Consider the following 26,552-nt stretch of genomic DNA (forward strand, 5'->3'; position numbering starts at 1 on the left):
TACTAACTAAGCCCTTGGCAAGCTAGAATGAGTTTTAAAACCTTGGAAATAAAGTATATATCCTTTGGAGACTTGAGATGCATCTTTTATACAAAGCCTGGCAGCTCAAAAAGGATTTATACTCCAAGAGAATTTTAGTGACCTTGGATCACTGATAGGATCCAGTGCATTATCATTGTTATTTGTTAAATGATAACTTGCTCTCATTCCAAAGAAAATACAAGAGGGGAAGCAGGGCACACATGAGAGCTCACACTCTGGACAAGTGGCCATAAAATGCCTGCTGAAAGAACTTAGGCTAGTTGGAGCTTTTCCTTCCCTTCTCATTTCCTTTCAGGAAAAACCTTTCAGTGGGGCACAACCATTCTCCAGAAGAAACGCAATTTCAAGAAAGTGTTATAAAACCTGAATAGTAAGCTCTTGGGCCAAAGGGCATCAAGCAGGAACAAAAGGGATCTTAAATGTGCAGGCTCAGAAAGCATGTGCACAGGGAATGCGAGAGGCAATTTCTCTGCCAGGGCAACCCAAGTGGGAAGAGAAGGGGCCCCGTAAACCACACTATACATTGAGCCTGTGGAACTAAGCATTAGTTCACACACATCACTCACAAGAGAACAAGCAAGCATTAGCTTTACATGACCTAGTAGGCATCAACGAACATGTATTTAAAACAATGAATATCTTGTCATTCCTAACACTTAAAGATTAAGTCTCTTTAAGACTTGAGTTCATTTAAAGCATATTTTTAAACATTTTTAAAGTACATTTTAAAATATATGAAGTATGAAGCGGTTTTTTTTTTTCTTTTTTTGTGTGTGACCGGTAAGGGGATCGCAACCCTTGGCTTGGTGTCGCCTGCACCGCACTCAGCCAGTGAGCGCACCAGCCATCCCTATATAGGATCCGAACCTGTGGTGGGAGTGCCACTGTGCTCCCAGCACTGCACTCTCCTGAGTGAGCCACGGGGTTGGCCCATGAAGCGTTTTTTAAAGAGAGCTATATGAAGCATTTTTAAAAACTCAACATGCCATGTATAAAGTTAAAAATTATTTTGAACCCAACTCTAGTTTTATTTATTATTTATTTATTTATTTATTTTTGGCAGCTGGCTGATATGAGGATCCAAACCCTTGACCTTGATGTTATCAGCACCACCCTTATAACTAAGTGAGCTAACTGCCAGCCCCACTTTTAAGTTTTAAAAAGTCCAGAATTCATGCCGTATTAGCCTAACACTCACTTATTTACTTATTCAACAAATGTATATTTATTCACTACTTTGTATCTGATGCTGTGCTAGGCTCTGCAAAAATAGCAGTGAACAAGAAAACTAAAGTCTGACTAACCAAAAATCTAAAGTAATTAATTTATGTATGTGTCTAATTAAAATACAGCTTCTTCAAGCAGCAACCATGTGTGGGTAGGCCAAGTGTGTCCTGTCTTATTTACTATTGTCATGTTAATTGGTCTAATGATGAAATATGGTGGATTAATAAATGAGGCAAGTAGAAAATACTATGGCTCAATCACAGGATTAAAATATACTTAATATATTAGATAATTGAAAAAAATATCCTTTGTGCTTTAATTTTCTTACTTTAATGCTGAGCATACGGTAGGTTCTCAATCGTTAATTATTAGTTGAATATACAGAATGGAAGAGAGATGAGGAAATAAGAGAAAAGACATGGGAAGTAATAAAGGTAGTATAGTCTACAAATTAGAACTGAGTTAAGAAGCAACTGAGAACCATTAGGAGGGACTGATAGGGTACAAACTGTTGAAAGATGAATTTAAAACATATTTGCTTTGAAGAGACAGGTGGAAAGAGAGTGGACAAGCTAAAGTGAGTATAATATAAAGAACCAGAGATGAGAGAGAAAGATGTAGTTTGAAAAGACCAGTACCAAGAAAGCACCACACAAGTATTCTAGGTTGAAGATGAATTCTACTTGACAGTGGCTGCTTTATAGCTTGATTCCTAGGAATAAATATACAGCAAAACTCCTTTAAGAAGCATTTATTCCTGTTGGATTAAAAATTTTAAAGGTTTGCACCCAGACTTGGAACAATGGTATGAAGCTACCTGGAGAGCCTGTGACTGAGTGTCTTTACTACCTCTTTGATTTCTTAGTAATAATGAAACTCAGAAATGCCAATTATCTTTTGCAAAACATGAATAGTAATTGCCTCTTCTTCCTCATGAAATTGACCCTTATCGTACACAATGAAGAACTATTATTGTAGATATGCGTGCAAGATTCCCAGGCACACAACACATAGGGCACTGCATGTGAAGGTGAGAGGCTGCTCTATTTATCATCCCCACTGAAGCCAGAGTGTGCTGATGTGATCAGCTAAGCACCTGTTCTCAGTAGTCCTTTCTCTTCGGTATGTGTCATTAAGGTCAGGGGGTCTCTGTATCCAAACCAACAAGAACCAAGCTTCACTACTGGATATACAAATAGCTCTTCTCCCCTGCCAGGACCTCCAAACATATCTATAAGGTTTATTTGCACCTCTGACAATATAAATATGTGCAACACTCTGAACTGTTGCAGATTCAAGGCTTGGTTCTTTTCCAGGAATAAAACTTCCTTTTAGAAGGTGAGGAGAAAGGAGTGGAATTAAGTAAGGAGTGAGATAGGGTAACAGCACAGAAAACACATAATCTGTTGGCACTACCAAAGTTCAGAGCTACAACCTCAGCCAGCAGAGGGACCCTGACTTTAACCATAGCCCTAACATGGTGAAAAAATGGAAAATGTTACTTTATGCACTTCCTGCAATTTTGCGATTTTGTTAATGTTTGGTGAGTTTAATGGGACTGAAAAGTATAGCCATAGAATTCTATGGTTTACATCCAGAAAAGTAAAGTAACCCAGGAGTAAAGTCCCATTTTGAATTGGAAATCAATAGAAGCTATCTATGGAGAATCAATCTAAGGCCCCAAACATATCTCTTTGCTGGCAAGTTCCAGCTTATTTAGGTATTGCACCTATATACATACATATATACATAGCATCCTATCATATCCCAATACTTTGCTCAAAGAAAATTTCTTGAATGAAATTTACAGCATAATCCTCATTTCCATTCAGCCCAGAAAAGCCTCCTAAAAGCTGCTGGCCACAGCAAGACCCAACTGAGGGATGATGACATATTAGGCAGCACAAACATATTCATACGAATAGTAGGGCCCCTGCTAGTTGTTTAAGTTTGGTTGTGTGTGTGTGTTTTAAGTCCTCTTGAATTTTCAAATGAAAAATCTAGAATGTAAGAAATAGGAGAGAACTTGCAAATGTCACCATCACTTTAGAAAAAGTCTCTCCCCTTTTTTAAAAATCGTGGCATAGAATACATGTAACATACATTTTCATTTTAACCATTCTGAAGTATACAATTCAGTGGCACTAAGATCATTCACAATGTTTTGCAACTACCACCACTATCTAGTTCCAGAACTTTTTCAAAACCCCAAATGTAAATCCCATACCCATTAAAGCTCCTCCTTTTTGACTATGAATTAACCTCCTTTTTTGATTCTTTCTGTAACCTCTTGCAACACACGGAACTGTTCTCTGAGCGTGGCCAACGTCAGCAGGTTATTTTGTCTGAAGAGCAGTTATGCTTGAGGTACCTATAGCTAAGAAAAAGGATCGGGGAAGAAGAAAAGCAAAGAGAAGAGAAATAAAGAAATATGGGGATATAATGGTGGAAGTGGTATATGCTCCCAGCAGTCATCCCAGGGAACTGTCAGAGACTGAAACCTGCCTAAAGACTAACCCCAAAACTAAGAGCCACTGTGTGGGCTCTTAAAGTGGAAGGAGTTTCAATCTCCAATCTGCAAATTCCTCTTCACACGGAAGACTGGATGACTAAGGAAGGAAAACTCATACCCAAGATATGGTTTCTCCCCCCTCTTTACCAAAATAATTTAGATGAGTTTTTTTTTATTTCACATGTCCAGAATGTGCATCGAAATCCTTCTTCCTCCCAAGCACAAACCTGAAACACTTTAACCAGGAACTAAAGTGACACATACGGAACACTGCAAGTGGGGTCACCACTGTCCCCAATTCAATTAAGAAAAATATGCAAACAGATAACGTAGTCAGTGAATTCAGCCATCATTCACATGACCCTAAACTGCTGCTGAAAAAGTCAAATCAAGAAAGTTCATCCCACCCATGTCACATTCAAATGATAAACTTGATTTTTACATAATATCCTGCTACAAAGGAGCTTTAAACAATCAAGATTGTATATTAGTTTAAGCAGCCATCTCATTCACCTTGGTCATAATTAAACTGACCATCACTGAAAAACAAAACAAAACACAGAAAACATACTCTATCGCCCACCCGGCTCCTAGCCCCCAACGCTGACCCTTCCCTGGAGGACAGTATTTTCATGAAATGGGTTTTGGTTTGTCCTTTTATTGCTTTTATCCAAAACTATAAATTGTTGTAAATCATAAATCTACTTTTCTTGCTTCAAAAACATTTGATCATTCTATACATAGTCAATATTACAAAGTTTTGCAAATGTTTAAGTATTTGGATCTATAGAGCTTTTAAACTTTCATTCAATGGCTCTTTGCTGATGGTAAAGTGGCCTATAATTTCATTTTTAAAACTACCATTATTTTATTTAATTAAATAAGTAATACATAAATATTTTTTCATTGTAAAAGATTCACTTAGTACAGAAATAGAATAAACAATAAAAAATTCCCTTATGGAGAATTAACACATTAACTGTCCGTTACGTATCTTGTCAATTATTTTTCCATTTTTACACATATGTGTGCATATATACTAATGGGAGGCTTTTTTAAATATATAAATGGGATTTTATTATTCATTCATCCAACAGATAGTCACTGAGAGCCAACTCTTTGTCAAGTACATCCTAGATGCTGGGAAAAAAACAAGGACTTTGAACTTACATTCTAATAGAAAAAAAAAAACAGGCAATAAATTTAACAAACAAAACCATAAGCTTATAGCATAGGTCAAATAATAGTAACTGCTATGATGAAAATAAAATAATAGATTATATTGTGTGACTGGTGGTGCGGTTATATGGGAAAGCCAGCAACTCTATCTAAGATGAATTTGAATTAAGATCATACTATATGTATTGTTTTATGACTTGTTTTTATCATTTAACATATCTTGGAGGTCTTTCTATGTCAATACGTATTGTTCTACCTCATATTAGCAGCCATACACTGTAAAATAGTATGTATTCCCATAATTTATTTAGCCATTCCTCTATTGATAGAAAAACACTTTCTTGACTTTAACTTCTTATGCAATGCTATAGTATTTCTCTGTCTTAAAATGGTCATTAGAAATGCTACTTCATTATACAAAGAAAGGCCACTGTAGGTAGATGGCTATATACTGCAGTATAAATGGATCCAACCTTATGGACATGTGATAGCAAATCTGAACATACCACAAGAATTTCCTGGGAAAGGGGTGGGGGCATGTGCATGTGTGTCAATTTACAGACATGTGTGTTTACAATTTATAGATATACATAGTTGACAACAAAGGTTTTATACCCAATAACCATAAGTCAGCACCACTTGACACATTTTTTTAAGTGACTGAAGTATCCTGAAATACTTTGTTAGAACAACAGCAAAGTTTACAAAAAGTGCTTTCATTTTTAAATGTTCAGATATGTGTGTTTCCAGCACAGTTTCAAGGAGTTCACTTCAACCATAACCCCTTCAAGTGAACCAGTTTATGATTTCCTGAAAGCTTTTGGGAACTATTCTAGTATCATAACTCAATTTTTTACGTTAAACTAGTGAAGCAATAGACATTATCCCAAATGAAAGGACCTTCGTTTATGGCTCTTCCCTTATTTGGTAGTTACATGGAGAGAAAAAATATACAACTTTTTTCATCTCTGTCCTCAATCTTATTCTTTTCTAAGAGTTCCTCTCCTTTTTCTGGTTTTTTTGTTTGTTTGTTTTTGTTTTTGTTTTTTTGTTTTTTCATGGCTAAAGAGAAAATAGTCTGTCTCATAGGGATCATATGGCCCATCAAATCTCCTTTAGACCACGTGTTTTGCAACATCCTCATAATTCTCTTCCAGCTTAACACACTGTGTCTCATATTATTCCACATTTTACCAACATTTTTGTCTCCTTATATTTGCAAGGGATTTGCCATGAGGATGGATCTTAGGGTAAAATCTCAATAAAGAAGTAGCTACGTGGTGACCATTTGGGAACATTCAAATCATTCATCTTTCTAGTGCCACTTAATGGATCCATTATTCATCATTTCTCAATTTTTTTCAACCTTTGTTATTTTACTAAACTTGGATTTCTCTTCTCCATAGTTTTCCAAACCTCCAAAGTTTGACTAGATACATAAAATCTCCTATGCGGGAAGTCAATCAGACATGCTGTTTCTAGTTTTCTTAGGTCCCCTTTTGCCATCTTGAATCTATATTTTGTCTCTTCTGGTCCTTAGTTCATACATAACTCTTAGCTAATCAATTCCTTTAAAAGCTATCAATCTAAAGATATGATTATTTACTGTATACCTAGAACATCATCATCATCATCATCATTATCATGGCTATCATTTATTGAAAACTTATTATGTGCCAGCTTTAAGGAACTTATCATTTAGTTGGAGAGCCAAGACTATCACAACAATAACAAACAAAATTCACTTTTTGCTTTATTAAACTTGACAAACATTTATTAATTACATACACCATGAGCCAGATACTTTATTATATTCTAGAGAAAATGAAAATGAGCAACACTTAGTCCTTACCTTTGAAAAACTTACACATGGGCCGAGCCTGTGGCGCACTCGGGAGGGTGCGGCGCTGGGAGCGCGGCGGCGCTGGGAGCGCAGCGACGCTCCCAGCGGCCGCGGGTTCGGATCCTATGTAGGAATGGCCGGTGCACTCACTGGCTGAGTGCCGGTCACTAAAAAGAAAAAAAAAGAAAAAGAAAAACTTACACATAATAGGTGCAAAGTCAATTAATAAATGTGTAATGTGAGTTGTATAAGATTCCACCAGATACAAATTAGCACTTCTCACTGGGGTGTTCAGGGAGGTTTCATGGAGAAGATGTCATTTGAATTGGACTTTGATGGATAAAGAAGAGAGTTTTGATGATGAAGATTAGTTTGGCCAAACTAGATGGAAATGATGTTCTCTAAGTCAGAAGTACAAATCATCAATAGAGCAACAAAATAGGAGTCACTGGTCAGACTGGTAGACCAATTTAGGAACATGACAGGTCGTTTTGTGTGTGTGTGTAAGGAATAGGAGGTAAACACGTGATGTGCATTTATCTAATCAATAGGTGAATCCAAAATCTCTACAGATTTATTCACCCAGTGGTGAATTGAATAAAAATTCTATTCCATGCTCTTCCCTGGGCAATATGCTGCTCATATATAAAATGCCAAGATTGTCATTCACCTTAAGGTATAATGGGAAGAAATAAAATTATTGCCAAAGTCCCTTGAAAATACTAAATACTAAAAGGGTTGGGCATATTTAAAATTTAGGCTGCACTCCATGGATAAATATATAGACCAGCATGGTTTAAAACTGATCCATAATTCCCATTAGCAACCAACGCAATAGGTCATTCAAGTTCTTACACTGAATGTCATCATTAGACACCTTGGATGGAGTACATTACAGGCTCCTGTGAGAACAACCCAGTATTATGTTTTAATTGTCCCTTTGGAGCTAATGTTTTAAGCAAACCTATGAAACCACCCGAGTTTGCATTTTTAAACTCCAGGAACTGGGGCATTTTGAATCATAAAATGACAAAATTAATCAACATACAATTTACAGATTGTGAGAACTGGGCACGCTGCAGGTCATCAGTCAATACTACCACACAGGGAGTTAGCACTGATATGAGCTTAGCTTCATAATATTCAGCAAAGATTGCAGAGCTCACTCTCATTCTTCACTCCCTACATTCCATTTTCCATTATCTTATTTGGTCATTTCCTCAGTTACTGAAAGCCAACTGTCTGTCACCTCAGCACTAGGTGCTGAGGATTCAGTAATGAATATGGCAGAGTTACCATTCTCCAGGAACCCACAGTGGAATGGGCAGATAAGCAAGTCAGCCATTACTACAAAATGTTAAGTGCCAGAGTAGGGGCATGCACAGAGAGATACAGGAGTAACAGAGAAGGGGCCTAAGAGCATCAGAAGATGCTTTCCAGAGCAGCTAATGCTTAAACTGAATATTAAAAAACAAGCAAATGTTAACCAAGGGTCAAGGAAACAACATATACAAAGTCACCAAGGCTTATCATGAACTGTATACAGATTAGTATGGCTCATACCAAGGACAGATTTACAGATATAACAGGCAGAGGAGCATGGAAGATAGGCAAGGGCCAAATCATGAAGGTCCTTGCTTAATAAAAATATAAAAGCTTATCCCCAGGTACATTGTCTAATTCAAAGTTGTGTCTAATCTATCCAGCATACGTGTTTCTATTGGCCTTTGCAGTAAATTTATATGTCGACTTGGCTGCCAACATTTAAAAAACATGAGCTTTAACATAAAACATTCAGATTTCTGCCTTCTCTTTAAAACTCAGTCGACAACACTAAACTCAAGTTCCCAAATTTCCAATTGGTTGAAGGTTGGTAGAGGCTTCTGCTATTAGGCCTTCTGTGCTCCATAGACAGTCCCCTCCCATTATCTCATCCCCAACTCATTCATGTTACATGCCTGGCCCCTGAAGGTATCTACATTTGCAAGTTCTGCTGTACATCCTGTTGGTCCACTCTGATACAGCTTCTTATAGTAAAATAAATAATCAGTTTCCATGGGAATTGTTACATCTTCGGTGGCTGAAGAATCTGTATTCAGTGTCAGAAGCCATGGAAATACATAAACAAGCACATGGAAATGACTTAGGCTATCCCTCTAGAAGCAAGGAGGCCTACAATTAAGTTATCTCAGCAACACAATGTGGTGCATCATGTTTATAATTGAGTTTTACATGTTAGTTCTAATGACTAACACACCCAAAAAGGAAAGAAAAAATTCATATGGAGTAACCCTTCAAAGAACCCAATACCATTTTGCATAACAACAAAAATTACAACATATTTAGAAATAAATATAACTAAAGAAAAACAATATATTTAAAAAGAAAATCATAAAACGATTAAATAACATGTAAGAAGACCTAAATAACTCAAAGATACTTGCTTTTCTTGGATGGGAACATTTATTATTAGGTGGAACCATACTGCCATTTCTGTAGGTCAAAATTTTTCTTGGCAGTTTCATATGCTTCAACTTAAAGTAAATATGACAATTTCCCCCACATTATTATACAAATTCAGCGGAATTTCAATCAACATCCCAACAGTGCTTTTCACAGAATTTGACAAGTTAAACCTGAAATTCATATTGAAGTATAAAGGGCCAAGAATAGTCAAGACCATTTTGAGGAAGAAGGGGTTAAGTTATACAAAATATCAAGATGTATTATCAAGTAATCATAATTTAAATGATGTGCTACACGGATAGATTATTAGGTCACTGTGAACAAATAGAAAGCCTAGAAACAGAACCATAAAATATGGAAACTTAGTATCTGGTAGAGCAGGCACCACAACTCAGTGGGAACAGAATAAATTATTCAATAAATGATGCTGGGATAATTGGCTATTTATATGGTAAAAATTAGATACTTACTTCACACCATACCATACCCTTCCCTGAAAGAAAGTGCAGACAGATTAAAAACTTAAATAAAAAAAAGCAAAACTCTAAATCTTTTAAACAGATTTCATGAAGAAAGTATATAAGGGGAATGCTTTATGATATCAGGGTAGAAAAAGGATATACATGACAAGGATAAATATAAAAACATTGTTGAATGAAAAAAAACAAGTTGAAGAGGATAAAATCTGTATAATACCATTCATTTAGAATTTTTAAACATATAAAATGTTATATATTGTAAAGAGATACATACCTATTTAGAGAAAGTACAGAAACATACACAAGAATGATATGTACCAACTACAGGACAGTGGTATCTCTGAAGAGAGAGGGTAAAGGAAGGACAAAGCATCTATAGATTTTATTTCACATAAAAGGGAGAGACAAAGGGATCTAAAGCAAATATGGCAAAATGTTGACATCTGATAATCTTAATGGTGGGTATAAGGGTTATGTTTTTTCTGCACTTTCTAAATTTTTGACAGTGAAAAATTAAAATTAAACCAAAAACAGAACCTTTTTAAAAAGATGCATTCATCAACAGAACAGAGCCTATTATTATAGAGATTGGGTCACACCAAATGAGCATCATCAAGTTAAGGCATTAGAGAAACTAGGGGAGACAACTATGAATTAAGTATGGACGGAAGATTTTGAGGAATGGGAAAAAATAAAAAGAGAGTAACCTGCCCATTTTTGTGAGAAGGGAAATAAGTAGCAAGAGTAGAGAATGAGAAAGGGCCTGGGGAGGGTTCTGAGTGGCCTGTCTGATGGTGACACCTCAATGTCTCCATGCCATTGGTTGCAGTGCAATGTGAGGGCAAGTCAGAAAGAAGAGCTTTGCCCACTGAATTTGGACATCCTTTCACCCCATCTCCTCTCCTCCACGCATGGAAAGCGGAATCTGTGCCAGATGAGGTTCACTCATCAGCATCTGTGGTACTATCCTTTCACCTTCCCTAACTGCACGTTTCCTTGGGAGAAATCCAAGTCCTTTGACTTTTATTTGTTCATGGTATTAGCCTTAAATTGGCATATGAGACATAGAAAATTGACTGAAGTTCAGATCTGCTGCAAAAGAGATGACTGTAGGTAGCAAGAGAGCTGCTGTTATAAATGTTCATTGACCCTGACCAATCACTATGCAGCCATACTTGAATTTTCTGTGATTGCCACGTATACCATAGTTTATACTTTTCAAAGCTTCAAAAGCATATACTTAAATTATCTCAATTGATCATCCTAGCAATACCATGAAATAGGCAGAGCAGGTATTATTCTCATTTTACAGATGGGGAAACAGCCCCAAAGAGATGAAATGACTTAGCCAAGGTTATAGGGGAGAACTCTTTCTTCCTGTTATCTGGGCTTAAAATATTAGAATCACCTTGGATTCATCTCTCTCTATTCCTGGATACAATAAAGTACCAATTCCTGTAGGTTGTTTCTACAAAATGTCTGTTTCCATTTCTTCCTCTCTACTTCCTTTCCCACCATCTGGGTTTGAGGCCTCATCATTCCTTGCCTGAATTACAACTGGACTCAGATGCCACTTTTTCTCATTCCGTTCACCCTGCATTCTCTTTCTAGACATAAACTTCCTTAAACATTGCTTTCATTATGTTGTTTCCCTGGTCAGAAAGCCTTGTGACTCTCTCTTTGCTCCTGCATTGAGTCAAAACTCCACAACCAAGATTCCAAAGCTTTCCTTAATCTGAACTTGGAATGCAATTTTGGTTATATGAATCAAGAGCTTTTGACCTAACAACTCTGTTTCTGGGAATCTGTCCTAAAAAATCAATCTCTAATACAGAAAAATCTTTATGCCTAAAGTTGTTAATTGCATTGTTATTTATAGTTATGAACAATTACATATAACTAATGCCAATCAATAGGTGAATAGTTAAATTATGATACATATATAATGGGCAATTATATTAAAAGTATATAAGAACATGGGAGAATATTTATGTTGTGCTATTGGGGGGGAGGCGGTATTTAAAGTTGTATGATCATTAGAAAGAAACTGTACACTAGTAATTTTGTTTTCCTTCTCTCCCAAAACAATACTTCCCTTTTTTCCTCTCTTCAACTAACACTAACACCTTTTTTTCTCTCTTCAAACTTCCAAAATTCCGTCCTCTTCCTCAATTTAAACAGATAATCACCTCCTATTTATTCAGAAAATGTATCGCCAAATTGTCTAATCTACCCATCCCTTTATACTGTTGTCCTTCCTGTTAAAACGCCTCTGCTCCTACTCAAGGCCAACTTGGCCACTGGATTCGGTCCCCCTCACTGCTTCAGGAACTCTGATTTTGGCATTATTCCTTCTGGCCCCTGTACCATCAGTCTCTCTCCCTTCTGCTTCCCTCCCTTTCTACCTCTCCCTCCCTGAATTTTTCTATCAGCACAGACTCATGCTGTAAAATTTCACATTTTGAGAAAGAATTCCTTTCTCCACCTCATGCTAGTCTACAGACAGCTACCTCCTTGAAAGGAAACATCCTCACCATCTCCACTTGTTCACCTCTTGTTCTCTCTTTCTGTGACATTAATCAGATTTTGCTCCCACACTTCCTGAAATGGCTCATTGTCAAACCCAGTGGTCAGTTATCTCCCTTCATCTTAGTCTCTCAGCAGCACTGATCAAAGCTGATTGTTCTCTCCTTCGTGAAACTCCTTCCTTGGGTGCTAGGAACCATACTCTCTTGGTTTTCTTACCACCTCCTTGGCCACTCCTCCTCTGACTCTGTGGCTGCTTCCTCCTCTTACTCCAAGTTCCCATGGCTCAGCCTTTAGACTTCCACTCTTCTCTCTGGACTCAGTGCCCATGAGGTTTGTTTCCATGCCCATGGCTTTCTACGCCTTCTATCTGCTGACTGCACGTGGTTTCTCTGGTCCTGACCTCCTCCGTGAGCTTCTGATGAACGCTCCCTGTGGATGTGCAATAGGCACCTCAAACTTACTGTGTGCAAAACAGAGCAGGATGCTTGATTTTTCTCCCTCAAACATGCTCTCCCACAATCTTCTCCACCTCAGGAAAGGTACCACCATTCTCCCACTTATTCAAACCATTAACATTGAAGTCAACCTTTTACTCTTCTCACATATCGCAGGCTAACCCATAAGCACGCCGATTGGTTCTGCCTTCCAAAAAATCCCCAAAGCCACCAATTATTACCATTTCCAACATAGTCACTCCAGTCCAAGCTACCATATCTTTTCCTGAGCAACTTCACTTGCCAGCCACCTGCTCTCCCTATTTCCACCCTTGTTCTCATATAGTCTTATAACCCTCCAGTGGCTTCCCACTGCACTTAGAACAGAACCCTAAATCCCTACCATGGCCTATGGGGTCACAAATGATCTGGGCCCTCCCTAGCTCTCATCTCTTCTGCTTGTTTACAGTGTTCTAGCCACAATGGTCTTATTGCTGTTTCTTAAATAAGCTCATTCCTTCCCCAGAAACTTTATATTTGTTATTTCCTATACTTAAAAGGCCCCAGATCTTCAAATGGCTTATTTCTTCCCATCTTTCATGTCTCTGCTCAAAGGTTCTCCTCACAGAGTCTTCCCTAAACACCCAATCTAAAATAGCCTCCTCACCCTCCTTAACTCATGATCCTCTTAACTTGATTTATTTTCTTTACAGACTTTATTGCTACTTGAAATTACATTATTTATTTGCAATTCTCCAAAACTAGTATATAAGCAAGGATTTAAAATCCTTGTAGGCAAGGATTTTATTTGCCTTGCTTATTACGGTATTACCAGCATCTAGTATAATGTCTAGAACATAGTAGGAGCTCAAAAAGATTTGTTATATGAATGAACAAACTGTTTTTTTTTAAAAAAAGTTTACTTAAAACAGACTAAAGGAACATCTGGGAGATGAGACTACAGGTGTTTGGGGTTTTTGTGTTTTTTAAAATTTTTTTTAATGTTTTTAGTTATTTCTCAAATTTTCTATATTGAGTATATCTTTTATAATCAGTTTAAACTAAGAAAATATAGCCTATAGTCTGGTCAGGCCCATTCTATCACTACTTCAGAACATGTACTCAACACACTCATTTCATTTTTTTACTTTCCTTTCTCACTTACCTCTGATAATCCTTCAAACCCCAGCTCAAGGGCCATCTCTTCCATGCAGCCTTCCCTGAGGACGCCCTTCCTTACTATCTCCCTCCCTCTGCCAGACTTTGCACTTAATTGGTTATATTATGCTACATTTCTTCATTCTCATTCATTAAACATGTTCTGTTTGTTGGTTTATGTGTGTGTGTGAGTGTGACATACAGAGAGAGAGAATTTATACCTGTGTGTTTGGTATAAATTAATTTTTCTTCTTCAGCAGATACTACGTCTTAGTCTGAACCACAAAGTATCTTACACAGACTGACAGCAGAATAAACACTCAATAAATACTTGATAATAGTACTAGGTGTTGAAGCTAGCAGGTCTTGAAGTTTTCAGGGTCTGAAAATTCATGGTGCTCCTTCCATTACACCATGCTCTGTAGTAATACTGAAGCTTATTTTTGCTGAACACTTAAACTATATGCCTATACTTGCCATTCATTTTCTCATGAATAGAGTAAGAACTGCTTTCATTTTTATCTTAACACTGAAGAAACTGAAACTTAGCAAAGTTAAGTAACTTGCCTAAAGTGACAAAACTTGAAGTGCTAAGGCATGGATTAAAACACAACCCAAGCTCTTTACCGTTGTGCTATACGGCCTCATCAGGCTACATGACAACTGAAACATGATTTCCCTCTATCGACATGCCATAAATTTGCTTTCGGTCAAACTGCATGCTCTTGGTCAAGTTATTTAATCTTATGAATCTCAGTTTCCTCATTCGCAAAAAGGAGACAATAACACCTTACAGGATGGTTGTAAATGTTAAGGTATGAATGATGTGCTGCATACTGCCTAGCATGTAGTGGGCATTAAGTAAATGGTACTTGTTACTATTAGATATGCTACCTTCTTGATATCTGCAACTTTAAAGTTGGGTATGGCAGCTCTCTCTCCTTTCTTCCTATGCCATGAGTGAATCTGCATCTCCAAAGCTGGGGATCTGCTGGGTACTGACGGTACTATCAGAAAGCGTGGACTGAGAGAAAACAAATAAGCAGCCCTGCCCCAGGTTATCCAGAGCTCGGATTTCCTTGTCTGAATGCACAGTGATAGGAAGAAGGTTGTGTTGCAGAAGTAGTTGTTTTTGTTTGTTATCCAGGCCCACTAATCTAAACATCTCTCACTCCCCAGGAATTATTTTAGGACCAGGAAGCAGCACGCTGTTTATTGAAAGAGTCACAGAAGAGGATGAAGGCATTTATCACTGCAAAGCCACCAACCAGAAGGGCTCTGTGGAAAGTTCAGCATACCTCACTGTGCAAGGTAAACAGCTACTGAAGAAAGCAACAAGAAACTGTTCAGACATCTATTTCCCTGTTTGTTTAACTTCCCACCTTCCAGTCTCCTGCTGCCTGCTCCAGTCTGTTCCTTTCCTGACCTCCTTCTCCCCTCTCCCCACCCTCCTGGGAGGGACTGTCTTGTTCTGTCTGGGAAGGAAGAAGGTGAAAACACTGGCTGGCTGTCCCTGAGAGCCTGCGATCTGAACACAGTCTCCACAGGGGGAGTAGTTCCCGGAAGAAAGGAAACCCAGCTGCTGACAGTGTGATTACATTGACCCACAGAGAATGGCCGGAGTGGTCCATACCTGTGAGAAATAAGTCTGAGAAGGAAGAAAGGGGTGTGTGGGGGGAACCCACACACTGACATTGTTCATTTGTTTTCCTTTTCCAATTCCCAGTAGTTAGACTATATGCTGCTATTCCAAATGTTTTCATAAGCTGGTTTTTAAAATGAAGTAGGCTGCAAAATATTATCAGAGAGAAGCAACATATTATAAACGACCACTTTAAGAAAAATATTCCAAGTGCTTCCTCTTTACATGCCTCAGAAAGCTTGTTGAGCAGCAAAGTACAAAGAGGCCTAATCCTGCTCTGGCTATGGCCATGTGGCTTCCATTTAAAAAATAGTTTAGACCTCAATTTCAATTCTCTAATACGAAGAATCATCCAAAACATTAAGTTTACAGCATCATAGCTATCAAATAGGCACCTCTTACATGTAAATATCTACAGCATATTGAGATTTTACATGGAAAGACAGAACTTGTTCAGTAGCCTATTTCCAAATGCTCACCAGCAGACTTCAGCATATGCAAGTATTTCTGGGTGAGGAACTAGGAAGAAGTCGATGTACTTCAGTTCTCTTGTCCTGGGAACTTACATTACTTAAAGATTGTAACTCTGAGAATTCAGACTCCTTTAAAATAGAACATCATCTTCAGGCTTTCACAAGGAGGTGATTTTAGAGTCTCCTGAAAATCTGAAACTACTCTACCACAAACTTATACTTGCAGAAAAAGTGAAAGGGTAGCATTCACTGAATACCTTTAGTAATGGTCCTGTTTGTCTCCCAAATAATCCCTGTTTTAAAATATTCTTGACTCTTCTGCTCACACATGGAGAAAACAGTTTATGGAGTGTGCATTTCTAACACCTCCTTCCTCAAATGGTTGCTAATTTGTCTCTTAGCAAGGACTCCAAGATGTAGCCCTCAGGGAGTAGGCCAGGGAGAGCAGAAAGCAGAGGCCTCCCCAGTTCTCAGAGCAGATGGTATTTTCCCCCATATCCTCTCAACAACCTCTTAAGATACACAGAACAACTATTATGAACCTCCAGAGAGGTCTGAAATGATTAACCTAAATCATACAGTCAGGTAATGGCAGACCTGAGGTGAAAACTGGACTCTTTGTGAACTCACCTCAGCCTACCACATGGCTGCCTTTTCTCGCCATGTATCTGCTCCCACTCTTCTGTACTGGGAACACAGGTCAGCAATGGTTGGGAGAAGCCCTGGCATGACATTATGTAGATCTTAGGAAAGCCTGCACGTGTGAGTTAGATGGAGTTTCTTGAACTGAAGTACTGTGGGCTCACTGAATAAAAATTTGATCCTTGGATGCCATTCAGAACAGTTGAATGCAGTGTCTGCTCAGTAATTTCATAACTGAAATTAGATTCTTGCTCTAGAGCCTAAGTCATTATTCTTATCACCCTGGTGGCTGTGAAACATTCCCTAGATTTAGACTTGATTTCCTGTTATAGATGTATATGGACTCTTCACACTGACCTATCTTGTCAAATCAAGTTTAGGAAATGAAACCAGGCAAACGAGTTGTGTCTGTGGCTATGTTTAACAGGTTTAAAGAGGCTCATGAATTAGCCAGGAAGGAAACTGTCTGCTTTTTTTATTTCCTTTGAAAAAGGATTCTTATACTCATAGATAAAACAATGTGTTATTTTTGTATCTGAAAAGGATGAATGGACTGGGGAGTCAAAGTAGCTTCTTTAAATAATCACAGGTCTTGTTTGGTTTGGACAGAGCATGAGCACAAACACACATGGAGCTCTCAAAGGGGAAGTTCCAATATCAAAACCAACGACAAAACTGTTAGTAACCAAAATCATTCCTGAAATTAACATGCCACTCAATAACCCATGGAACTCACAGGACCTGTTACAATGAAAGTGTGGCACATTTTCATCCAAGGACTTAAGATAAGCAATACTTCATAATTATTATTGCAATTAATAACCACAATATATATAAGAACATCCTTGTAATAGATTTAGACCTCACTACAGTTCAATAGCATTTATAATTACACAGGAGAAAACAACTTGAAGAACAACTACCATATTAAACATTTTTTGAAGATGACTGATGAATACAAAAGTCAGGGAAGGCTCAAAAAGAATGCCTCAGAGTCGTGGAGTCTAAATATTCAACATAGCATTATAGATGTGATTTGCAAAGTTTATGCCACAATAATTGCACATTACAATTATTTGAGAAAGGACTCATATGTACAGTAGAAAGTATACACTATGTTCTCTAGTAATTAAATTCCAAGAGTCAAGAATAGAAAAAGCTCAAAACTTGGGTCCCCAGCCACTTCTTTTTATCACCCTTAGCCAGCTTTCAGTTTTCAGTTCTTTTTGACACTCCTTTGATCCCTGACTGCCCTCCACTTTAGCTCCTCTTCCTGAATCCTGTCCCCAAATTTATGCCCGTGACTAACCTGGCACTGAGGAAGGATGTGATAAACTAATTCACATGGAATATGTTGGGGACTGATGTGACTCCTCTCATGGGTGTTGGCTATTTAGAAGGGTTTCCCAAGGAGAGAACAGTGCTCAAAATGGAGAGACGAATTGGCTGTTCACCAGTTCCACACAGGAGGGATGGGGGATGGGGATATACATGCCTTTTGACATGACATAAATCTGTCCTTGATCAGAATTCATATAATGGTAATGGAATTCAGTTAGGGTGATGTAAGATCTTTGTAGATAATTCTTGAGACAAAATAATTCAAAGTAAAAAAAAATTCATCTTAATTCCGCCTGGGGAAACTAGGCTGGCATGAAACTGCATAGGGTATCATAGAAGTGGTGTTAGGCTTAATGAACTTGGTGCTGGGTTCTGTGAAGACCTGGGACTATGTAATTATATCTTACCAAATATGCATTATCCTACTTAATTTTTGCAGCAATCCTATGAGGAAGTGCAGTTATTTAAAAGTGAGAATATATGCACAGAAAGGTTAAATAAATGATTTGTCCTACACAGCTAGGAATTGGCAGCGCTGAGAATTAGAACTATGTTTACCATTCTGCTCTATTGTGTGTCAATTCTAAAGCAGCAGAATGTGATGATTAAGAGGACCCACTCTGAAGCCATCTCACTGCTCACCAGCTTGTTAATAATGTTTGGCAAGTTACTTACCTTCCTGGTGCTTCAGTGAAAAGTGAAGATGTTAATGGTTTACCAATCCTTATAGGGTTGTTGTAAGGATTAACACATTTAAAACAGTCTCTGGCATATAATAAAAACTTTGTAAGTATTAGCTAACATTACCTTTTGTTAATATGATATACCAAATTCCATTTCAACAAAACTTTCTGTATTATACTTTTCCTGGATAAGCAGTCACCCAAAAGGTGTTCCAAACCACAGAATTCCTGTTTGACTTTAGGAATTAACTTGTTATAAAAATGTGTTACAGAACTAATGTCACATAATAGCAATTTTAAATATCTTTACTCAAAATGACTCTTGAAAATGTACTTCAAATTTAAGCTGAATACAGTATTTCCATACATCACTATCCTTAAGAGTAGTTTCAAATTGGTGTATATAGATTCCTAAAAGTTTCATAAATAGTAATGAAGTTCTGCAGGCCAATTTTGATACTTCAGTAGGCTTTAGAGAAACCTCATAATACGGTTAATTGGATTACTGGTTACTGGGTTTTAGCTAGAAGGAGGTAGCCCTGTTTCATTACCTCATATTGGTCAGGAATGTGGAGAGTTTAGGTCTAGGTCGATCTGATTTAATTTTCTTTTCATCCATACATAAATCTTTATTGAGACCTCCTCTGGGCCAGTGTTGGAGACGCAAGATAAACAAGAAATATATTCTCTTGAGATCCTAAAAGTTTAGTGGGCAATAAACCCACATAAATAGTTACCTTAAATTAAAATAACCATACAACCAGAATAACATCTAAACCACGCTGCAATGTCAGGCAAACTTCTCAGGGAAGGTGGTAGCTCAACTGTCTGCAGAAAATAATGGGTACATGGATGAAAAAAAAAAGTCCAAAAAGTGATAAGGAAAAAAATAAAAAAGAAAAGAAAGGCGGGGGGGGGTAGTCAGGAGGGAGGGCAAATGAAAAGAGAGAAAGAAAGGAAGCCTTCAAAATAATAGCCAACACTAGGCTTACACATTTCACTTATGAAATAGGGGCTGTTATCGTCTCCACTTTTTAAGGATGAGGAAAGTGGGGCAGAGTCCTTGGTCTACAGCACAGTTGCTCATAGATCCCATAAAGGCTTCTTGCCCTTTCTTGATGAAACTTGTACTCAAAAGTCAAGCAGACCCTGGGCCAGGAGGTGCCCCAGCTTTTTGCTTGGGGTGCTTCCTTAGCTCTTGGGAAACTCTATCTGGCTATACTGCATGAGCTGAACTGACTGGCTCTGCCACCTGTCAATTCAAGCAGTCTGATGCCACACGGTGCCACGTGTCAGGGTGAGGCTGCTAGACCATGTAGCCCAGATTGTGTGCATAGAGAGCGGCCATTGCCATCAGAAAGACTCAGGACACTGTGCAGCTGCAGAGACTCTAGACAAGGCACATCACCCTTCAGAATGCAGACCATCCCCTGTGTGGCACCTGCCCTTACTATTCCAAGAGGGATGGTATGAAGCCTGGGAGAGTAATTGACATGGAATGCTCCATGCAACAGGGTCAGCATTCTGTAATAAAAGTATAATTACCATACACTCTTCAAATTGGCCACATTCTTGTCTTGTCAGTATCCCAAATAACAATAACCTTGTACTGATGCTGGCATTTCACAAACATCATATGGGAGTGACATCCCTGAGAACCAATGCTACCTCCTACTTATTGTCAAATCCCACTCACACTTCTGCTGGCATCCTTCCCCCTGCCATGTGCAGCTGGGCTATTTCATGCACTGAGCTTACCAGCTGTCACCAGCAAGTTGAAGCTGGGTCTAGTCCGGCTAGTGTGTGGATGTTTGACCACTGAGAAAACACCTCAGGGATTGCTTAAATCAGTCTATCCAGCATAAGACTGTCCTAACAGTTGTATTTCAAATAGAGATTGAGCTATCAAATAGAATATAGATATTATATCATATACTATCGAGTTCTAATTTTGTTTTTCAGTAAGCAGTACAGAATATTAATATTAAATAGGTCTTTCCTTCCTAATAAATGTTCATCTTAAAGATTTTTTTAATGAATTAATTCCTTCAATGTGTTAGTGTTTGCACATAAACACATTTGGTTCCACTGAAAGGAATTTTGCTTGAGTAAGGACTATGGAATTAGACTTTGTGGGTCAGCTTCCTGCCCCACGGAATGCAGTGGGAAAGAGGGACCTCTCCCATGTGGGAAGCAACTGCAGAGGTTTTATGCAGACAGTAATATTATGTCTCGAGAAGCATCTCCGACAGCTAAAGGCCATTGTGCCCTGAGCAGGTCCCAATCAAATTCCACAAAATGTATTTGCTGTGTAAGCAAGAGTGTGTGTGTGTGTGTGTGTGTGTGTGTGTGTGTGTGTACACAGCAAGGCAGCATTAGATCTCACACTGGGGGAAGAAATGTAAGCGAGTGTGTGTGTGTGTGTGTGTGTGTGTGTGTGTGTGTGTGTGTGTGTGTGTGTGTGTACACAGCAAGGCAGCATTAGACCTCACACTGGGGGAAGAAATCCCAACTCATGAGTTTGAGCTTGCAATATTCCCATTGCGAGGATGTGTACTGAGAGAAAAGCCTATCGTACTTTGAACTTCTTTAAGGAGGTTGTTCTCAATCAATCTCATGAGGTTCAAGGAAGCTTAACCACAAGCTGACACAGCAGCAAATAAAGCCAAATAAATTCATTCATTCATCCACCATTTCTACTATGTGCCAGGCACTCTTCTAAACACTAGGGATGTAGCAGTGAACAAGAGAACCATAATGCTACATTCTGCTGCTTCACTCAGAATTTTTAACACAGTTATCACCTCAGATCTGAATATCAGACTGTGAGCTCTAACCATGCCCTTTCTCTTACCACTGTATACCAGCACCTAGAACAGATCTGAGATGTAGGAGATGGTCCATGTTTGTTGGATAATACACAGGAACAGGGATTTGACCCTGAACTCTTTGAAATCCTCATGAAACTCTTGGAGACAGGTAAATCAAAACATAATTTATACATTCATTCACCTAATCTGATAAGTGGGATAAATAAGATGTGGCCTCTGCCCCAGGAAGATCACATTTTGGTAGAGAAATAACAAAAGCCAGAGAATGGAGGTGCAGAATAGCTGGTGTATTTAAGAAACTGTAAGAATTTCGATGTGACTGGAACAAGGAGGAGGACAGTATGAGATGAAGCTGAAGAGACAGGAAAGGTTGGGCATAAAGGACTAAGGATTTGGACTTTTATCCCAATGGTGATAGGGAGAAAACGATGGAATTTAGACAGAGGAGTAATAGGATTAAATCTGTGATTTGACAAGGTCACTCTGGCTGCAGAGGTGGAGGAGAGACTGGAGTGAGTCAAGGCTGGGTAGGAGGCTAATGCAGTGGTCTAGGTGGGAACTGACGAGGCCTTACTTTAGGCAGTGACAGTGGGGTAGAGAAGAGGTGACAATTTCATGAGCCACGGAAGCAGAATGCGCAGAACTTTGTGAGAGACAAGATGGAGAGAAAATGTCAGTTTTCACTCCAGACTAAAAAATAATTTGTGGCAGGGACTATGACCTATAGGAAGTGATTAATATGCACTTCAAAAGGCTGAAAGGACAAGAGAGAAGGAAGAAGTGGCATACGCTTGGAAGATTAGCAATAAGCATGTGGAGTCAGATTATCTGCATTAAAATCACAGCTGCACCACTCGCAGATTGTGACATTGGGCAAGAGGCTTAATCTCTCCATGTCTCAATTTCTTCATTCATAAAATGAAAATAATCTAGCTCACAGGGTTGTTGTTAGTCTTGGGTGAATTAATACATGTCAGACCTTAGGAAAGTCCTTAGAATAGAAAGCCCTCAATAAGTGCCAGTGAGTATTACTGTTGTTGTGATTCTCAGGTTTCCAGCTTGTGTATTTGCTGTGATTCAGGGCAGGGAAACTTCACTGGTTCCAACTACCTGCACCATTTAGTTCAAACCCGTCATGCATATAACTAAGAATCCTCTATGGTCTGGTCCTGTCCTATATCTTGCATCACGCTGCCATCGGTGCCCTGTCATTTCCCAGGTCTGGGTCTCTACTCGTACTATTCCCTCTGCCTGTAATATCCTCCCCTGTCTTCATCTCTGCAGATCAAAATCCATTTCAAATGTTGCCTCTTCCAAAAACCTTTTTTTTTCTTCTTCTTTAAGTCTCTTGGTCAGGTTTGAATGGGCTCCTTGAGAGTGGCAACTCTCCCTTACCATGTTATCTCCTCCAGCCTCTAACCTTGTCTGTAGTGGTCTCAATATATATTTGCTGAATTGAAACAAAGAGCCCATAAGATGAAGTACTCATCTACGAAACTGGGATATTACTGCCATCTACTTCGTAGGGTGGTTTTAAGTGCTTGGCTCTCACTTGTTCTTTGCCTACCTTAATAATATAAGACCTCTGTCTCATTTCAGTGAAGTTAAAGGATAAGGGCATTACTTTAGAATTCCTGGGAAATTGTCCACTGGAATCAATACTTAGGGAACCTCTCTTCTGTTCCACTGGGGCATTCTTTTACAAATTCCAAAGAGTTCCCTCTCTAAAGGCATCACATGAATACTCTGGATCTTTTCTTTTTGGTCTTGGGGGAATAGTGCTCACATTTTGATATCTGTGTTTCTGAGAAATGAGATGACTGGGAAGGATCCATTTCCAGCAGTTACCTCCTCTCACCTCAGCCCTGCAAGCTGGCTGCCACAGTGGTTAGAAACAGAGCCCCAGATTCAGGGAGTGGGATGTAGGTAGTTTGGCCTGGCTTTTCAAAAAGGAGCAAGCTGACAACTGTGACAGTCCTTGAGTTTTATTTTTATTTTTAAAATCTACGTTGAAGGATTTTGTGAGTCCCAAAGGAACCCTTTTCTGTATTTTTTTTTTTTTTCTTCTTTTTCTTTAGAATTTCCTCTAAAATCCATTAGGGAGATTTAACATATTCCAGATTTAGTACTTGAATGGGCTTTTGTTCCTGCCTTAATTTTTTCTCATGTTTAATTTCTCTCTGATTTTTAATTAGCTATCTCTGGGATTACAAAGTTTGCAAACTCAACAGCAAAATTTCTGGAAAGTCTTTTAATATATGTGAGAGTTCATTACGCTAATATTGTGTACCCTGCCTGACTCAGAAGGTTAGACAGGATCTGTCTCAGAGGCTAATTTTGCACTAGCAGATTGTTCTCACTATGATGAACCATTTAGGGGCACTGGCCTTCTTTCATAAAACCACAAAGTCCCTAAGTTTTAGAGTTTGTTTTTAACACCATCTTGGTGATTTTCTTTCTCCAGGAACCTCAGACAAATCTAATCTGGAGCTGATCACTCTGACATGTACCTGTGTGGCTGCAACCCTCTTCTGGCTCCTATTAACCCTCTTTATCCGAAAACTGAAAAGGGTAAGAATACAGATGAAATCCTATGTTCCTTTTTACATAATATTCTAAAGTGCCTGGTCTGAAGTCTAGAGCAGGTACTAAACATTCTTCTTTCCCTTTCGTCTCATTCCTATCTCTGACCTAGTGAATGTGAAAAATAAATCATTGAAATGTCTTTAACCACAAAGCAGGGTATTCAAAAGAAAAGCCAGAACAAATGAGTGGATGAATATTTCTCAGGAACAGAAGGGATATTTTTGATATAAAAAATATGTAAGTGAAACAAGTCAGGCACAGAAAGAGAAATACCACATGTTCTCACTTATTGGAGGGAGCTAAACATTAATATATAAATTCACACACACACATACACACACACACACACAAACCGGGGGGGGGGAGGGAAGAAGATATAACAACCACAATTATTTGAAGTTGATACAACAAGCAAACAGAAAGGACATTGTTGGGGGGGAGGGGGGGAGGGAGAAGGGAGGGAGGTTTTGGTGATGGGGAGCATAAATCAGCTACAATGTATATCGACAAAATAAAATTAAAAAAAAAAAATATGTAAGAGAGTCTTTAAATTTAGCATGGGACCTATGAAGTATTCATTTTTTTAACATCACTCTCTGCTAAGAAATAAAAAGGAAAGGCAAAATAAAGACCCACCTCTGACTTCTCTCTCACAGCATTATGGAAATGCAAACAAGTGCACTGTTGTTCCATACTCTGAGTTCTACCATAAAATTAAGTTCTTTAGGGTATGAGGTCCAGGTTTGAATTTAGGACATCAGGTTTCTATAATTACACCTACAATGCAACCTGCTTCTTAGAATTCAGTTGGAAATAGCTAACATTCATTCGTTCATTCATTTATTCATGCTTCAAATATTTACTGCTCACCTGCTCACTGTAGAGTGCCAGACCCTGTGCAAGGCCCTCTGGTGACAGCAGAGGGCAAATGCTGGAGTGTGCAGTCTAGGGAGGAGACTAACTAATCAACTACACAGATAAAGGTCAAACTGCAACTCTGAGTTAGCTGAGAGAGTTGACTGACTAAACAATGTGTAAAAGAGGTGGTCAGGCAAAGAAGAAAGGGAAAAGGGTGGTAGGCAGAGGAAGCAGCACATATGAGGCTGGGGCTGGGGAGGGGAGCACTGTGAGAATGAGAGACTGACAGAAGGCCCATAGGGCTGCAGTGGAACAAGGTAAGAGGTGAGGCTGCCAAGGAAAGAAAAGGAAAGGCAAGGCTGCAAAGCCTGGCCAGGCAGGGCCTTGTAGGCCATGGTGAGGAATTTAGTCTGTATTCTAGAAGGATTGGGAAGCCTTGACAGAGGAGAGATGTTAAGAAAAGGTGGGGGATGGTAAATGTCACAGATATGTGTCTGAAAAGATTATTTTGGCTGCTGTTGGAATGGACCAGAGGGGGCAAGAATGAATAGAGAGGCACCTGGTAGCTCTTTATGTAGTTAATCCTGTTAATCTCAGTTAATCCTTCCAAAACCACAAAGAGGTAGGTATAGTAGTCTTCCTGTTTTACAGAGAGGGAAACGGGCTCAGAGAGGGAAAGTAACTGGTCCAAAGTCACTATAGTTGGATCTTAGTTTTGAACCCAGGCTGTTTACCTTAGACTTGATATTCATAACCAACAAAGTGTACTATAAAGTGTTGATATGAGAAGCACAGCTGGCAGATATCCTCTATGGTAAATATGGTAACAACAGGCTTTTGCCATATGAGTGACTGGTTTTGAGACATGACAATTAAGGCCACTGCTTTAGAAGGAAACAAAGGTCACACAATAGTTTTGAAAGGGGAGACACATCATGTGGGGAAATACATCTAACAAAAGCAAAACTTGCCAAATCCGTAAGGGAGGTACAAAGGCTATAGGAGTTCAAAGGAGGAGAGGGGGAGAAAAAACTTCACAGAAAGCAATGCTTGAGACAGACTTTGAAGGCTGTAGCTGGAAGGAAAGAAGCAGAAAAACACAGCCCACCCTATCCTTTCCTACTCCCCAGACTGGAGAAGTAATCTAGTTACTTGGCATATAGGAGCATAGTGAAGATAAAACTAGAAAGATAAGTTGAGACTAAATTGGAGAGGTCCCTTCTATTTCTACAATTCTGTGAAATCTTGATGCAAATACAAATGGATGAGAGCAAGAGATTATTATTTCAAAACCAGAATGCCTATAAAATTTGAAAAGGGATTGGTTGTGGTGGGGCAAAGAGGAAAAAGACATCAAAAACTATTTCTATGTGGTTTCTCTAACCACAGTGTACATTCCTCATTGATAAAGACTGCATTTTATCTTTTTAGCCTCACCTTGCCCAGGCCAGTGTTATAATTATAGCTAAAATTTATTAATACTTATTATATACCAGCTCTTGTTCTAACAGCTTTACATGAATTGTTTCATTTTACATTCACAACAACCCTATGAGATAAGTATCATTATTATCACTATTTTACAGATAAGGAAATTAGGCTTAGAGAGGTTAAGCAACTTGCCTGA

General features: G+C 38.6%; 1 protein-coding gene across 1 annotated transcript in view; it reads left to right on the top strand.

Annotated features, from left to right (window-relative positions):
- FLT1 (fms related receptor tyrosine kinase 1) overlaps positions 1–26,552 on the top strand; it is a 163,837-nt gene that overhangs the window by 101,109 nt on the left and 36,176 nt on the right. The window contains exons 15-16 of the mRNA XM_063103564.1: positions 15,049–15,180; positions 23,946–24,052. Coding sequence (XP_062959634.1) covers positions 15,049–15,180; positions 23,946–24,052 — 239 coding nt within the window. The remainder of the gene's footprint in view (positions 1–15,048; positions 15,181–23,945; positions 24,053–26,552) is intronic.

The sequence above is a fragment of the Cynocephalus volans genome, chromosome 7, assembly GCF_027409185.1.
Source record: "Cynocephalus volans isolate mCynVol1 chromosome 7, mCynVol1.pri, whole genome shotgun sequence".
Taxonomy (NCBI): Eukaryota; Metazoa; Chordata; class Mammalia; order Dermoptera; family Cynocephalidae; genus Cynocephalus; species Cynocephalus volans.